General features: G+C 37.7%; 1 protein-coding gene across 4 annotated transcripts; it reads right to left on the bottom strand.

Annotated features, from left to right (window-relative positions):
- Positions 1 to 1,091: 1,091 nt before the first annotated feature.
- Positions 1,092 to 12,152, bottom strand: LOC120895873 (zwei Ig domain protein zig-8-like). Of its 4 annotated transcripts, none has more exons than XM_040299568.1 (9): positions 11,910 to 12,152; positions 10,167 to 11,429; positions 6,621 to 6,772; positions 5,819 to 5,896; positions 5,575 to 5,707; positions 5,345 to 5,464; positions 5,116 to 5,218; positions 4,847 to 4,944; positions 1,092 to 3,829 (listed from the first exon to the last, which is right to left on the bottom strand). In XM_040299568.1, exons 2-9 carry the CDS (start codon positions 10,231 to 10,233, stop codon positions 3,660 to 3,662), a joined length of 921 nt encoding a protein of 306 aa, XP_040155502.1. In that variant the 5' UTR covers positions 10,234 to 11,429; positions 11,910 to 12,152; the 3' UTR covers positions 1,092 to 3,659. The 4 variants fall into 4 exon arrangements, with proteins under 4 accessions (XP_040155502.1, XP_040155504.1, XP_040155503.1 ...); XM_040299570.1 differs by having other exon boundaries at positions 10,167 to 11,558; positions 11,962 to 12,152; XM_040299569.1 differs by having other exon boundaries at positions 11,962 to 12,152.
- Positions 12,153 to 12,939: the final 787 nt, after the last annotated feature.

Here is a 12,939-nt window from a genome sequence, read left to right as displayed (position 1 = left end):
TATCAGCTATTCATTATATACAAAAAATTATAATCCCGTACATATTACAAGATTATTCATCCTTTTTTTTAAATCTTGTTGCTAAATTTAATTATCCCTGGCTATCATATATGATAGCCATGGCTCGCCAAGAAACATAACTGGTTATGATATAGGAAAGTCTTGGCGCTCAAAGTGTTAAAAAGAAAACAAAAATGTGCCTTAGAAATATCATTGCTCATATTTACCACAATAATTAGAGTTTGAAAGAAAGTTGCATTTTAAAGATGAAACGTATAACAATTAAAAAATATATGTAATAATTATAAAATATCTATGACATAGTATAATATCATTAAGAAAAAATACAGACATCAACATGATTCAAGAAAAAATAAGACATAAAAAGGTAAACATTTACAATGAATGCTACGATTTCCATGAATATTTAACTACATCAGCTACATAGTTCACACAGCCCAATCTGCCACATTCAATCGCATCAGATTTTAGCCCACTCAGCCTAGCTAAGAAGTGTCACGAATTTACTTATCAGGTATCACTACATCAACAACAACAAAAACAACATCATTATTTACGTGGTACTGCTGAGTGCGGGTTTTGTCTCACCTGCCGGAAATTGATTAATTATCGAATGCCGGCATCTTCTTTAAGAGCTGAACGTTCCATCCCAATAAGTGCTGTTGGCATAATTTATCTACAATCTGTTCCGTTCCGTTCATCGATTTTGCTGTTAGCGATTTTTGCATCCAAAGAAAGAATGAACCGCTAAGAAGAAATTGGCAAAAGAATGGAAAAGGCTTTGCAAAATTGAGCTTCTAGCAAACTGATTTAATAGAAGCAAAATCAATAGCGTGCAAAAATCAATTAAATTAGCGGACTTTTGATGTTGCAAAAGAAGGGTACATGTTGCTCTTATGTAATATATGACTTATCTATTGTGAATATCATTCTTAGTTTTATAAGCAAACAAACTTATGCTAACAGTTATTTCGGATTGTTCACTCGTGCTAGAGCAATGTTTTTGTAGTGTTTTGCACGAGTGTTTTTTGCGATGTATTGATTTCAGGTAAGTACACAAAAACACATAGTTTCAAAGATGACAATTTCGTTTTTATTTCTCCTGTGAAGATCCGGCTTTCTTGTTATACAAGGTTTTTTTTATAAACGCTATCTTATTTTGTCTAAAACATGTTTGTATCCCATTTTGAATTATAAACGTGTAAGCTTCTTCATGTTTCTGAGCTTCGTCAATGAACAAGTTAGTAGTAAATAATTACACAGTTTTTAATTAATAAAAAAACAACAATATAAAACTCTTATAAGTATTATATTCAAAATAACACCAGAATAACAATAAAGAAAACGAAAATAGTTTCTTACATATTTTGCCTTTAAAAACGTTTAAATAAATTCGATGTCTAGAGAGTTTTGTACAATCATCACCGTCAAATATGTTGCACTATTTCGATGAAATTACCACCGATTGAATCGATGGAAACATTTTGAATTAAAACTCTTCTACATGCAATACATCCATATGAATGTGCCCAGTAGCTAAACAGTCACATTTCGCTCAACGTTAAAAAGTCTGTAAATTAACATTCGTAATCGAAACTCCAGACGATGTGGTTCGTGCATTCCATAAATCAGCTGTTTTTGTAAATTAACATTGCAGTGATGCAATTTTGATAAAATACAATATGAATCAAATCCTCTATTGTCCTAATGATTGCTCCGGGCAAATTGTTCTATCAATCAATGCTACGTTGTTCTACAGAATGTTTGAGCACTGTACAGAATGCGTGTGTGTTACGTTTTTGTTGCATTGTTGTGAAATGATGTGCTATGCTACAGAGAACTGCTCGTATTGTTTAATTTGTGTCCGTACAGTGTCCATTTTAGCGTTTTCACTCAGCTCTTTGAGTACAGAATTGTGAATGTTAAACCAAGTAATATATGTACATCGAATGTTGCTATCATCAGTTTTGTCGTTTTCCTAACATTGTTTTTTTTGATGATTTTTTATCAATCCTTTAATTAAAACGTTTCGAATTATACGATAATGAAAAGAAAATCAATAATATTTATCGAACAAAGTAAGTTTATTATTTGAATAACAGTCGATACCAAAACCAAAGACTGAAAATATTTCATGGAAACCCTATGATGAAGAGTGTACCAATAAAAAAAAAGTTATAACAACCTGTTGAAAATCAGGTCCAAACCCACATCCTGTAGTACACTGCTGCTCACATTTTCGACAGTTTAAAATACAAAAAAACATCCACAATCCATCTTGCATAATTTCCGGTACCCCTAGGGATGTTCCTCTGTTAGCCATCCCAAGTAGATGCGAATAAACGCAGAAATGAAATACGTGCAAGGTAAAGGCCATTTTAATGACGAAAGGCCAGGATACCTCCCTTAGATAATCAACGGCGGCATCACATACACTGTTTTTTTTACCGATCGATAAAGCCCAGGCCAGGTGTATGGTGGGATTTGGTCGGATCCCTTGAATCCTGCTCCATCTATTTTAGCAACCCACAACGCTTCGTTGCCGGCTTATTTCGCTCATGCAACAATAATCAACCATCCACCACTGAGAGGGAAGTTTGCGAACCACTGCCGGTCTCAGATGGCCCCTCGAGCAAACGGGTGCTTCTGGTAGCTTCCGCCAGAAGGATTGTTTTAAATACTGGATCTAACTTTCGAACAACTTCAAGATTATCGTTAACCCCTGACTACTGACAGCAGTTTCCGAACGCTTCGGGAAGAAGCGATGACAAATTAATTAACAGCCTTAACAAAGCGTCACATTCGTGAGCATCAAACGGGGCGGGCGAAAAAGATCAAAGTTCCTGTTCACACCACAGGCAACTCATCGATGTGATAATGGAGCTCATAAAAGGATTTCCCGTTGCTAGGATGAAGCACACCGCAGCATGCTTAAGCGTTTTTGGGAACAGATTTTCATACACGACTTACTTTAGTGATGGAAATATTCGTTAAATTATCACTCAACTTAACAAATGGCTTATGGTGAAAAATAGTTTTGATCTGAAAATCAGTACAGAAAATGGTTGGCCATAAAAAGGGTGGTAATAATGCAGTTTAAATGAGTGTTCTCTTCTTACATCAACTTATGTACACAAACAGAATCGATTCAGTGAATATTTGTATCATTTTGTATTACTATTCGTCTGTTATGCATTGGAAAGATCCTTTCTTAGTGAATTTATGTTTAAATGTTCCAGCACCGGTTCACTTTTTAAAGGTACAGTTTGATTTCATGATGGTGGCCCTACTTCTAAGACGGTAGTTAATAATCATAGTTCATGCTACAGTTCAGTCATCCCATTCCGAGACTGTCGTAGGATCTTGCAGAAAAGGTTTCATGAACTGTGTAACAAATGGCTATTGTATGTGATTTTAACTGCAAGTGGTGACTTTTTTTCTGATTTCTTACGCTACTTCAATGGTTGTGAGTGAAAAAAGTGAGTTTCGATTTTTTTACAATGATACAAACACGTTCTCATGAGACTGAGTTGATAGAAAAAAAAATTAAATAAACATAATCCCTGCATCTGGCTTTAGACAAACGTTTTAGCACTCTAGCACTTACTTCATTGCCAAATACAGGGCAATGCGATGGTTCATCTTACGTCATTTACACCACTCAAACTCCGTACAATCAGTCTGATTTTCCCTAACAAATACCTTACTAATGCTACCTCACCTAAACATATGATACACGCCGTTTGTAGCAGAAGCGTGTGAGACACTTTAGATGCGGCGTTATGCTGCATCGCGGCAGGGTGTTCACCTGAAATGAAACGAACCGGGAAGGTACGTATGGAATGTTCATTATTTTATTTCGTTTTAAGTAATCTGTTGCCGTTGCCTGTTACTAATGCGAACGTTTAAATTTCGTCTTTATAAGAAAATACTAACATGATATACAAAACTTCTATAGCTTTCTAATATTTAAGCCTGGTCTACGTCTCTGAATAGCAAAAATTACATTTTCTTTAAAAATAGTCCCAATAATTAACTATTTCTTTTAACCTTAACAAAATCGCCAAGGGCCGCATAAAAGGCTCCCGAGGGTCGCATGCAGCCCGCGGGAGGTAGTTTGGAGACCCTTGGTCTACACAAAAGATCGGCAGGCAATTAAAGCCAGATATTGATATGTTTGCTAGTAATTTCTAGCATGTTCAATGATATCATTGAAGTGATATAATATGAAATATGGAAAGCTATGGGAAAAGCACACAACATCATTCGAAACATCGTTTTATCAGTTTTAATGAGCTATTATACTGATTTGTTTGTATTGCAGACCATGACCTTATTGAATACATAAATGTTTTTCGTGTTTTTACTTCCTACTGAGACATTCACTGTAATGATGGTATGTCTGCGCGTGACTAACAAAACATGATTCTCATGTCTTTGATCGTTGACTAATTGATATTGAAACTTTGCCTTTGAAAACTAACAATTTTAACGATTGATCTCAGTCAGCTTTAAGTTCCTTTAGTCGTATGGAGGCTTTCAAGAATATCGTAAGATAAGTTATTTTTTAAAGAACAACAATGTTCCGCTATACGAAGAGCAAATCTTTCGTCGCTGTGTTGAAAGGAAAGAGTAGCTTGGGAACGTAAAATTCTTTGTATATGTGCTTCTGTTCGTGATGCACGATTGTACATAATGCAATTGCAATGCGTGAAAGTTTTCCATACGTGTTTTATTTCTATTTTAATACTGTGTATGTTGCTATAGAAATGAGTCTTTTGTGTTCGGTAGCATCTGCTACATTGAAATGTTTGCACAAACTTACCGCTAATCACATGGGCATACACGCTTGCCGATTTTGCCATTGTTGGAACGCAAGTATAATTTCCTGTATCACTTTGTACAACCCTTTTGATTTTTAACCTTAGTTGGAAAAGAAGGAAATATAATAAAACAGATATTGCGTATAAGTTTACCAAGAAGGATTTCAGACGAGTTAGAATGTGAAAGACATATATTACGTTCAAACGAAGATCTAGGAAATGTTCAAACTCAGTGGATAATTTCGTCGAAAATATATGATTTTTTGCTCACCTAGATGTCAAAACATCGGTCCAATCTGTTTCGACAATAATTCTACGCTTTTCACTAGGAAGCAGTTCATTTTCTTGGGCTAAAGGCTCGATGAGTGTAGATCCTGAAAAAAAACATACGTGTACATGTCATGAAACAATGCAAGGCAGCAATATGGCTCAACGCATTGCTGGCGCAAATTGAATGGTACATTCCACCTGTTACATCCGTTCGAGGAATGGCTACCCACCTTTGTACCAAAAAATTGTCCCTAGCTCATGTGGTCCCTGCTGAATGACGCAAGTCATTGTAATTTCACTATCGGATTTGACAAATATGTCCGTCGGACCAAGAATTCTCGCCCGCAGCTCTGTCAGATGAAGGAAAAGGTCGTATGAGGTGAGTTGCTTCCTTAAGTGTTTCACACTAAATAGGCAGGATTGAAATAAAACAGTCTCAATACGACAAATTCATACTAACCAATAACATTAAGTGTATAGGACAGTGACATTTTAGGTTCGGTGTTAATTTGACACTCGTACACGCCGGTGTCGCGCACTTGAGGATATTTTATCTGCAGCGTCCAATTGACGGAACCTTCTGGGTGGAGCACCTGCAGTAAAATGAGGAAAGGAAATAAGTTTTTGAAGCACGTTCCTGGAAAATTATTTTATATCCGTTGGCCGTAAATATTCAATGACACTCTCAGAGTGCACGTGCTTACCTGGAAACGCTGGTCCGAGGTGTACGTGGAAGCGCCTGTTGTGAGTATGTGGATATCTCGCTTACGGATCCATGCCACCTTTAGCAACGGTAAAGGAGTAAGAATATGTTTGTTTTTTTTTTTGAGTGGTTCTAAAGTTCGAAAAGTATTTTAGAATAATTAAAATTTATCAACGAAATGATTAATAAGTTAATCACTAGTTTTGATTTTGCATTCGTGACATATACGAATAAGCCTCTTCGGAACACGAGATACAATTGATGTGATTTTTGATATATATATTTTTTTCATTACGTGCGTATTGAAAATTAAAAAATCAGTAAACATCTTTAACTCAAAGCATGCTTACAAAACGCCTAGTCAAAATTTATTATACTACCAAATGTTACATTTATAGCTTAGCTCACAATTTATAATAAAAATAAAATATCAGGTTAAAATACCAGAAGTCAACAACGATTGGAAGATGGGAGCTCAATTTATCATCTAAAAACCCTTCTTTGATGTTTCCTGTAACGTTGTATGTGCATGTGAATTGAAAGAAATCATTTGGCAATACAAACACACCGTCAAGTAAAAAAAAACCTTTTCATCCGCAGGTAGCATGATCCTCTATCACGATCAAGTAACAATGTTTTCCCAGCGAAAACCAATTTTACCCTCATCACCGCTGCTCAACAGGAAACGATAATCGATTGAGAACGTGAAAAATCTACGAAATGAATCATCCACCCTAGCAGCACGTACATCAATACGGTGAGCCCAACTATTCCGAGCATCATCGCCAGATACAAATACTTACATCCTTATCCCCAAGACGTTCCACTCGACAGTGCAAGAAACCAGTTTGACCTACGGTTACGGTTAGATTGCGGGGCACGTCAAAATCAAAGTACGGCTGTAAAGCGGCAGACTCCTCGGTCGTGGTGGTCATCATGGTTGAGCTGACGGAAACTGGGAATAAAAGAAAAAAAAGGAAGGAAAGCATCGCATGTAATGTAAGCAAAATAGATGTTCTCCCTGTGGAGGCAAGGTTCAGGTTTACACAAGAGCATTTCAAAGATGTCTTACAAATAAGACGACGGGCTATTGTTGGTTTTAAAAAAAGCGTACTGCATGCTTTACATAACTTAGAGAGATGAAATTTTCAACGTCTGTCATAGACGTTTGAGATTTGTCTTCAAACAGTTTGTAGTTGCAAAAGTTTCAGCAGCAATGAACTGCATCGAAAGTATTTTGGCAGAAACTTTTTTCCAAAAAAAAAAACACATTAAGAGTCAGCAAATGTTTGGCTGCAAACTTTTCAGCATCAACGAACTAATACATTAAGTTCTATCAACTGAAATTTTGGAGTGGGTGTAAAGAAATGATTTATACTTGTTTCTGAAAAAATGCCTGTCTCGTAGTACAGTCGTCAACACGTACGACTTAACAACATGCCCGTCATGGGTTCAATCCCCAAATAGACCGCGCCGCCATACGTAGGACTGACTATCCTGCTATGGGGGGGAATTAATTAGTCACTGAAAGCCAATGCCCACAAGTGGGTACAGGCAGGCCTTCACCGACATCGGTTGTTGAGCCAAAGAAGAAGAAGAAGAAAAAATATAAAGGAAAAATTGAACCCAAAAGCTGAAAACATTTACACCGAGCTGATGGTAGAAATGAGCTATCAACGAATCGATTGTATCTTTTTCAGCAGTAAACGATGTGTCCGTTTTATGAGCATTCAGTACATATCTTAATGATTCAGTTACCATTATTTTTTTAATCCACATTCTATTTCCAAAAGAAGTACTGAATAAACAAACTGAACAACATTAGCAAAATTAGAAATTCAGTTTTTTTTTATAAAACATATTCATTTGTGTGCTATTGTACATTTTCAACTTAATCTTACCACATTTTTAAAGAACTAAGGAACATTGAAGGACATTATTATTTATTTCAATATCGTTGTTTCCAATGATGTGGATGATATAGTTACAGAAAAGGCGTAGTACTTTTTGACGAGTTTTGTCAGTTTTGTCATGTTAGCTGGTTTAGCAAAGGATAGCGAAGATCGTTAAATTAGAATCGTAATAATAAGTAAATTAATAAATTCCATGCTGCTGCTACTCTTGGACAAAAAAACAAAATTATGTTCCAGAGAGTCTATCTCTGTCATAATAACTCATTCCTAGTTTACAGCAAATGAGCATTTTCAGACAAGACAATGCTTGGGCTGGAGTCAGCTCTATTAAATAGCCCATATTTAAAAGGCTGTCAAAGTTGATAGAACATTTATTTTTCTGTTATAGGGGCCCTTTCCGTTGTAAGTTCAAGGGTGAAATTTCAGCCTGTCAGCTGTTTGCATTGTATGGCAGTTTTCGAGCAGCTATCTAAGTGTGTATAATATACAGGTGGGCTTATCCCAAAGTGTATGAATTGAAAAAGCTGATTTTTATCACTTCTGCTTCTGAATGAAGATTTTAAGAGTGTTTTGAGTATTTGTCAAGCCTCAAGAAAGCTTGTTTGCACAAAAGTTTTCACCCATCTTGTCAAAAAGTGATATTCAAATTTGGTTTTAAAAAAAAGGTGCTATGAGACCACCTGGACTACATACACTTTGACTCTAGATTCCACCACCAGATCTCTTTAAGGCACCTTGGGATAAATGTAAACAACACCGTGTTTTCGAGCAGGTAGTTGAATCTAATTCTAGCTTTGAGGCTAGAATAATCTAGACTGAAAATTGCAGGCTAGTTTTTTGTGTGGTTTTGTATCGAGTGTTTACATGATTTCAGCCTCCAACTGTCAAACTCCATACAAAAAACTGACTAGAATCGTGAAGGAGTCTTTAATTGTAAAACGTAACTACGATGTGATAAAAACATTGTTTTATTGCTTCATTTATTTCCTTCGTTTTCATTAGTATCAACTAAATTCTTCAAATTTTTTACCTCTCAGAAGGTTGAGTACGGAATGAGTTTATATCGTTTATATAGCTATTTAAAGCTGTGTCCAGTTAAATGCCAATCTGTATCTTTCACTAGAGCACGTCACCCGATCAAGTATTATTATGTAATCTCTAATACCTCGCGGACGTGCACATCCTGCATACGAGATCTTGGTGTCTTGCTAGATTGTAAACTTACGTTTGATGAACATCTTGATAGTGTTATCCCCAAGGATAACCAGCCGTGCCTAATGTGCCTAAAAGCCGTATATTGCGCTATCGTTAGGTCCACCCAGGAATATTGTTATGTAGTTTGGTGCCCCTTAGCTGCTCGCCTAATCAATCGCCTGGAAAGTATACAGCGCAAGTTTACTAGGTTCGCTTTACGACTCCTTCCTTAGTATAACGAGGTTCAACCTCCTTACTATCAACGGTGCCTATTGTTTGGTTAGGAGTCGCTTTATGTCAGGAGAAAAAAGTGTATTCCCATTTTGGCTGCTGCAAGGTGATATCGACTGTCCTGCACTCCTTGCAGCCGTAATTTTGTTGTTGCACCATCTAGAATAGTTAGTACGAATTTTTATTTTTTCGCCGAACGTACGAGCACCATTTACGGACAATGCAACCCATTGAACTTATGTGTCGTGAGCTAAATGTTATGAGTGACCTGTTCGATTTTAATATTTCTTTGTCAGAGTTCAAAGATCGTCTTCGTCAGCGTTTTCGTTTTGGTTAGTTTTTAAGTATTAGTGAAGCTATTTGTGTAAACTTGCGGAGGTCCTTCGCCTCGGACGAATCAACAACATGCCTGTCATACGTTAAAGCCTCTTAAGGACCAAATCCCCCTGGGTTGAATATCCTTGTGTATAGTTGTAGGTCTAATAAACCATATGGATAGCCAAGCCTAAGATCGAGGCAGGCCTAGAACGACTATTGTCTAAGCGCCAAATAAGTAGAAGAAGAATATTTTGGTTCAATAATTACATTTTTTCACAACAGTATAACAGTTTATTGAGATCAACTGAACTGCTTAAAAATTACTCGATTCCCTTGTTTGATTGTTTTGCTTACAATCTTTAAAAATGTTGTGTTCAAGGATTCCATTGAGCAGCAATGAAATTTTCATTCAAACCTCTATATTCATTCTCATTTATTCATGCGTGGAAATTTTAAAAATATACTACACCACTGGTGCATGCGTGGAAATTTTAAAAATGTACTACACCACTGGTACGAAATTTGAGATAAACATAGAAAAAATCAGAATAACCAATTTTGGGCAAATCGACATCAAGTGGTTCTAGTTAGTTTTAAATAAATATCACTATGAGATGCTGAAAAAATATATCAATTCAAACAAATTTGACAATCTATATTCTATTTTGATCTTTTATGAATGTTCAAACTTACCTTTAATTCTGCTTTGCAACAGTAGTATGTAGACTCCAACGTAGAAGACATAGAATTGATTGAACATCTTCACTAATTACTTGAAACTGCATATAAATGGTTTGATAAATGTGCTCCACGCAGCTCGCAACCAACCAATGTTAAACTAATCCACCGTCGGGAGACGCTGACTTTCAGAAATGGCAAGTTTTTGTGGATGGCAAATAGGGGCAGTGACGGAGGCAAGCAGCTTCTGCTTGCTCAAACTCAACGCCTCGTTGTTTTAATATGGTAGGTGGTTTCGGTAATAACCTTGCATCCTCAACCCGTGCGTGTCTAATTCGTGTCGAGTCACCCAACTTCTCTCGCACTGCACTAACGGCGGCGGGTCACCTTCTTCTTCAGCAGCTGGTTGGCCACTTACCCCGGGGCTGGTGTGATGTTTTACCACTGTACACTAACACTCGCGCAAGCGGGCGGACTTTTCCGTACCTTCCGCACACACTAACAAACCGGGCGGGTGTCACTAGCAGCGCTAAATTATGCTCACTCTTTTTCACCGCAGCCAACGCCTGCTGCCCGTGCCACCGTGGTTTGATCGCCGCACCACCAAAACGACCAGTTTCTCCTGGTTGAGGGCCGCAAGGGTCACGCATATTTATCACTGCCAGTACGCTGAGCGGGTTTGGGAAATTTGCCTTCTCGATCCTAGCTCATGGGATGCGGCCGCACGCACACACCGCACGCTGGCATACACATTCAAGCACACACAAACACGCCGACCACCGACGACATCGAACGCGCGACGAACCATTCATCCGACCACGAGCAACACGACCGACTGCACACGCCAGCACCCGGTAGGACGAGCTAGACCAGCATACAAGTGGTTTTCCGGAACGGATGCAGTGCTACAGCAACAGCAGCAATCTCATTACATGAAATGCATTGTGCTTTTAACAAGCACCTCCTTGCGTCAGCTGTGGCAAACGCTTCCGATGGTGGGAGCGGGCGTGGGCCACGGGCGGAGCCAACGATAGGTTTAATTTAACTTTTAATTAATTTTTACGACGTCAACCGGATGGCACATTTTTACACTGCAAAATGATGGTCACGAAAATGCCTTCTACGTTACCAGGCGCTAGGCATCGTTGTGTAACTTTTCATTTATTCCTCGGATAGCATGTTGCTCGGATGTTGGTACACTTTTTTGTTTTGATCACTCACTCGCTCTCACTCTTCCATTTCCCGTCTTAAGATAAATTGTTGCTTCGCAGATAATGGCTAGGATTACAAACGATAATATTATCAGAAGCACGATCCACGGGGAGGGAAACGACTATGCTCAGCAATGGATACTGGTACATTGTTACATGAACTAAAACTGAGCGGAGCCACGATCATGGTTTCGTTCTGAATTTTTACACCATAAGAAACAAGATTTAAGTAGGATTTAATCTCTCATATTTCTCATTATCACTTATCAGATTCTATATCGAAAATTATAATTACACATTGATTTTGTGTGTGGTAATATTAACTAAAATGCATGCAAAGCAATTTTAACCGCTTTTGTTGATTGATCCGCTGCTGACCGTTAGCTCGATGCTGACCTTCTTTCCAAAATTCAATCAGTTACACTTTCTACATGTTTTTAATCGCCAATTCCATTTGCACTATATTCCTTAAACAAATCAGAAACTGTCAGGACCAAATCCACACTGCTGGCTAGTTTCCAACTCCAGTGCTGTGCCGTACACTTACACAAAATCCATTTACATCCATTCAATCCATTTTTTGCAATCAAACAATTTACCCCAAACTCACTGCACTGTCGACAAGTTTTTTAATTGATTCACCACTTTTGTATCACAGTATTGGTTCCAGAGGATTGAGCAAACAAATCGAACCAGCTGCCATCTACCACCGTATGGCGAAACACACTGTGTGCAAGGAGTTTTGCTTTGTACGGAGCGTTAAGGATAAACACGATAGCATCAAACCGCGGTTCGAAGGAAACTGAATCCGAAATGACATTATCCGAGATGTGTTGCATCCTTGCCCAATCTGCAGCAATGGAGAGTCTGTGGAGTGGAGATCGTTGCTCAAAAAGTTCTCCTGTTAAACTTTCCTCTCGCATTTTCTCCTGTTAAATCTCTCGCTCTTCTGTATCATCTTTATTATGCCACTAAAATAGGGCTCCATTCGGACGGTTTCTAGTGCTCATAGCTAAGGTACTGATGCTAGGTTGTTTTGGAAATGTGCGTGTATGCGTGTTTATCGTTTGTGTATTTACTCTCTCCGCATGATTTTTCCGGAGTCTGGAGAGCCCTGGAGACGCCCGGTGTTTTATTCTAAGAGCTTGTGCTGCGCTCGGCACTCATACAGTCCGACCAGTTGAGTTCCACAACGGTGAGATCCCTGTTTGCAGGTAGGTATAAAATCTCGCAATAGTCAAAACATACTAATTGACTTTTTTCATTTTGTATTTCATGCAATATAGTATTAATAGAGTTTGTTGTTCTCTGCTCGTTCGTAGTTTGATCGTATGCTAAATCGTTTTACATCGTAAATAAGTAATAAAATGAAATAAATAAATAATATAAAAATATAAAGTAAATCTCGGACAAAAACTGTTTACAGCTTATGACAGAGTTCCTGAGTAGTTTTAATGCTTTGCCATAGTTTGTGTTAGTTTTTAGTAGTTTTACAGATTTATTTTTAATTATTCAACTTATTGACCATCTTCTGCTACACATGATGAAAAGACTGCATGAAGACCACGCATCTTCGC

Source organism: Anopheles arabiensis, chromosome 2 (assembly GCF_016920715.1).
Source record: "Anopheles arabiensis isolate DONGOLA chromosome 2, AaraD3, whole genome shotgun sequence".
NCBI classification, from domain to species: Eukaryota; Metazoa; Arthropoda; class Insecta; order Diptera; family Culicidae; genus Anopheles; species Anopheles arabiensis.
Note: the sequence above shows the minus strand (reverse complement) of the source record. Positions and strands in the feature narration are given on the sequence as shown.